General features: G+C 52.0%; 1 protein-coding gene across 1 annotated transcript; it reads left to right on the forward strand.

Moving 5' to 3' along the window:
- Nucleotides 1–3,191, forward strand: LOC142363036 (D-dopachrome decarboxylase). Its single transcript, XM_075434882.1, has 3 exons — nucleotides 1–175; nucleotides 262–437; nucleotides 1,754–3,191. The coding sequence occupies exons 1-3, from the start codon at nucleotides 68–70 to the stop codon at nucleotides 1,824–1,826; spliced, it is 357 nt and encodes a 118-aa protein (XP_075290997.1). The 5' UTR covers nucleotides 1–67; the 3' UTR covers nucleotides 1,827–3,191.

Genomic DNA, 3,191 nt, shown 5'->3' on the forward strand with positions numbered 1-3,191 from the left:
CCGGGCCGCCCCGGGGCGGAGCGGGGGCCGGGCCGAGCCGGGCCGGGCGGCGGGGGACAGCGTCGCCATGCCGTTCGTGGAGCTGGAGACCAGCCTGCCGGCCGGCCGGCTGCCACCGGGGCTGGCCCTGGAGCTGTGCGCCGCCGCCGCCGCCATCTTGGGCAAGCCGGCGGAGGTGAGCGCGGGGCCGGGCGGCGGGGCCGGGGCGGCGGGACGGGGCCGGGGCGGCGGTGGCTGACGGCGCCCGCGTTGTGCCGGCAGCGGGTGAACGTGACGGTGCGGAGCGGGGTGCCCATGGTGCTGTCGGGCTCGGCCGAGCCCTGCGCCCAGCTGCTCGTCTCCTCCATCGGCGTGGTGGGCTCGGCGGAGCAGAACCAGCGGCACAGCGCCCGCTTCTTCGACTTCCTGACGGCGCAGCTGGGCCTCGGCGCCGAGCGGTGAGTGCAGCCCGGCCCGGGGGCTCCGGGCCTGCTCCCGGGGCCAGGGAGCGGGCGAGCGCCTGGCGGTGCGGTGTGTGAGTGTGTGAAACACAGCAGGCAGACGTGCAGGAAGGTGCTCAAAGAGACGATGGTGATGAAGTAGGTTCCCATGTCCTCCCTGGGATTACACAGAGTCGCAGCATGGCAGCGGTCGGAAGGGGATCACCCAGTCCAGCCCCTCTGCTGAAGCAGGGTGACCCAGAGCAGGCTGCACAGCCTTTTTTTTTCCAAACACCTAAAGCGATCCCTCAGTTATAAGCAAATGATAAATCAAGGGCTAAATATTCTTTTGAGGGTCCCTTCCTGTAAAGTTTCCTGTTATTTCACAGAATCACAGAATGGTAGGGGTTGGAAGGGACCTCTGGGGGTCACCCAGCCCAACCCCCTGCCAAAGCAGGGTCACCCAGAGCAGGCTGCACAGGACCTTATCCAGGTGGGTCTTGAATATCTCCAGAGAAGGAGAATCCACGACCCCTCTGGGCAGCCTGTTCCAGGGCTCCGTCACCCTCAAAGTTCTTCCTCATGTTCAGCTGGAACATCCTCTGCTTCAGTTTGTGCCCGTTGCCCCTTGTCCTGTCGCTGGGCACCATTGAAAAGAGTCTGGCCCCATCCTCCTGACACCCACCCTGCAGATATTTACAAGATCCCCTCTCATTATGGTCTAATAAAGATCCAAGACTAGATTGCAAACATTAAGTGCTCTTTGGTGCTGAATCCCAGACACATGGTTAGGTCCAGGTAAAACCACAGGCTGGTTTGCACTCATTGAACAGTCTGGGAAATACTGATCTCTGAAGATGAGTAGTTCCAGTTGGTGGAATTGGTGGAAAACGCAGTAGGAATTGGTAGAGCTTCGCAGTGGGGTTGCCATGCCAAATGCTGGAACAAGGCTGTTCCTGCAGGTAAGCCATGTCTCTCTCTGCCCCTCTTCCCTGTCTCCCCGTAGAGAGTAACAGCATTTCCCTGTGTCTTGTGTGCTGTCAGGGTAAATACCCAACAACGTTATGAGCTGCTTGGGTCCTTCTGAAATGGACAAGAATCTCTTACAACCAGTGCTGAAGTTCCGTCTGCTTTTCAGTTTGTGTGGATGAAGTCTGGCACCTGTTTGTACCCTGCCTGTACACAGCTTATTTTTGCTTCCATTAAATTAACACTGTGAAGTGTGAGCCAGCAAGAGCTTAGTGCAGATTTTCTACCATGTTGCAAACTAGGCGGGGATAATACTTAAAATAATATTTCCTGTCCACTGCATTTTTGCTCTTTTACCCAAAAAGGATTGTCATCCGCTTTTATCCACTGGAGCCCTGGCAGATCGGCAAGAACAGAACAGTCATGACGTTCCTGTGATCCCCTGAGTGGCTGGTTGGAACAAAGCAATGATGACAACCCAGAAATGACCAGCTCCATCTGCTTGTTCCCTCTTAGGATTAAATCTGTGTAGCTCTGCACCTTCACCTGTGTGATTCGCTTTTGTCTTTGCATCCTGTGCGTGCAAAACTCAAGAGTGGGGTAATCAGCTGTCCTGATTGTACTAAAATGCTTCAAGGTCTTTGTCTCAAGCCTGTCTCGTAGCCCAAAGGCTCTCCCGGTGCTTACGGCTAAGCCATTGCAGTCTGGTGATGGCCATGTGTGGGCCTAGAAAAAGCTCTCTTGTAGCAGCAAAACATTTAATTCCAGAATGCATTTGGCTTTACTGATGACCAGAGAAGTTCTTGGGTTCATCCAGATTTCCTCGTACTTTCCAAGGCAGAAAAATCCTTTCTGTTTTTCTGTGGCAGCAGAAGGGTCCCAGGCTGGCTAAGAAGACCTGGGAGTCATATTCTCTTTTCAGGCTCCCTGAAAGCCCTTTCTGGAAAGGGATATGATTATTGGAAGAGAAGTTTATGCATTTATTTTATTGTTTATGTAAGACTCATGTCAGATCTTGTGCTCTGTGCTCTACCGTTGCCGCCCCTGGTGGCTGCTCCTACAAAGTTTTATTTGTCCGCAAAATTTTCATGGCTGAATGTTTGTGTGCTGATGGCAGCGTGTAGAGGAGGGAGTCACTTGTGAAGAATTGCACTGTGCCACACCAAAATATTTTGAAGGTTCTGCTACTGCCAGCTTAAATTCCTGTCGTTCACCCAGCTGTTCAAAATACTTTTCTGCACACCACTGTTAAAGGGAGTTTTGGGGTGATACAACATCTTGCTGTGTTCTGTGGCTCATGTTTTCAGCTCACAGTCCCTGATGTGTTTTGGTTTTTTAGGACTCATATGCTCCCTCACTTTAGAACTGGAATACACGTGGCATTTTATTAAAACAAAAGCACAGTACTTTTATGTATAGTGTTATCTCTGCCTTCCTCTGATAATGAAAACATTTATCAGCTTCCTATCCCCTTTGTGACTTGGCCAGGTCACAGACAGGGAGCTCAGAGGATCTGCAAGCATGCCCTTGGGACATGGGTGTCCATGGGAACAGGAGGCTGAAGGGCACTTCTGCGGTCCTTTGTCTTTCTGATTGGAGTTTTATTTGTTTATGACTTCAGGTCTTAAGATAGTTGAAAATATTCCTTCTAATTACCGTTTGAAGTTGGTTGTTCCCTGTGCAGCATGAACATCTTCTATGCTGGCAAAATCCGTCAAGACTATAATACCAAACACAAATTTGTGCATCAGGCTGGGGGGGGCTACACCTTATCTGGTTAATAAAATGTATCAAAGCCTCTTT

This window comes from Opisthocomus hoazin, chromosome 13 (assembly GCF_030867145.1).
Source record: "Opisthocomus hoazin isolate bOpiHoa1 chromosome 13, bOpiHoa1.hap1, whole genome shotgun sequence".
Lineage (NCBI taxonomy): Eukaryota > Metazoa > Chordata > Aves > Opisthocomiformes > Opisthocomidae > Opisthocomus > Opisthocomus hoazin.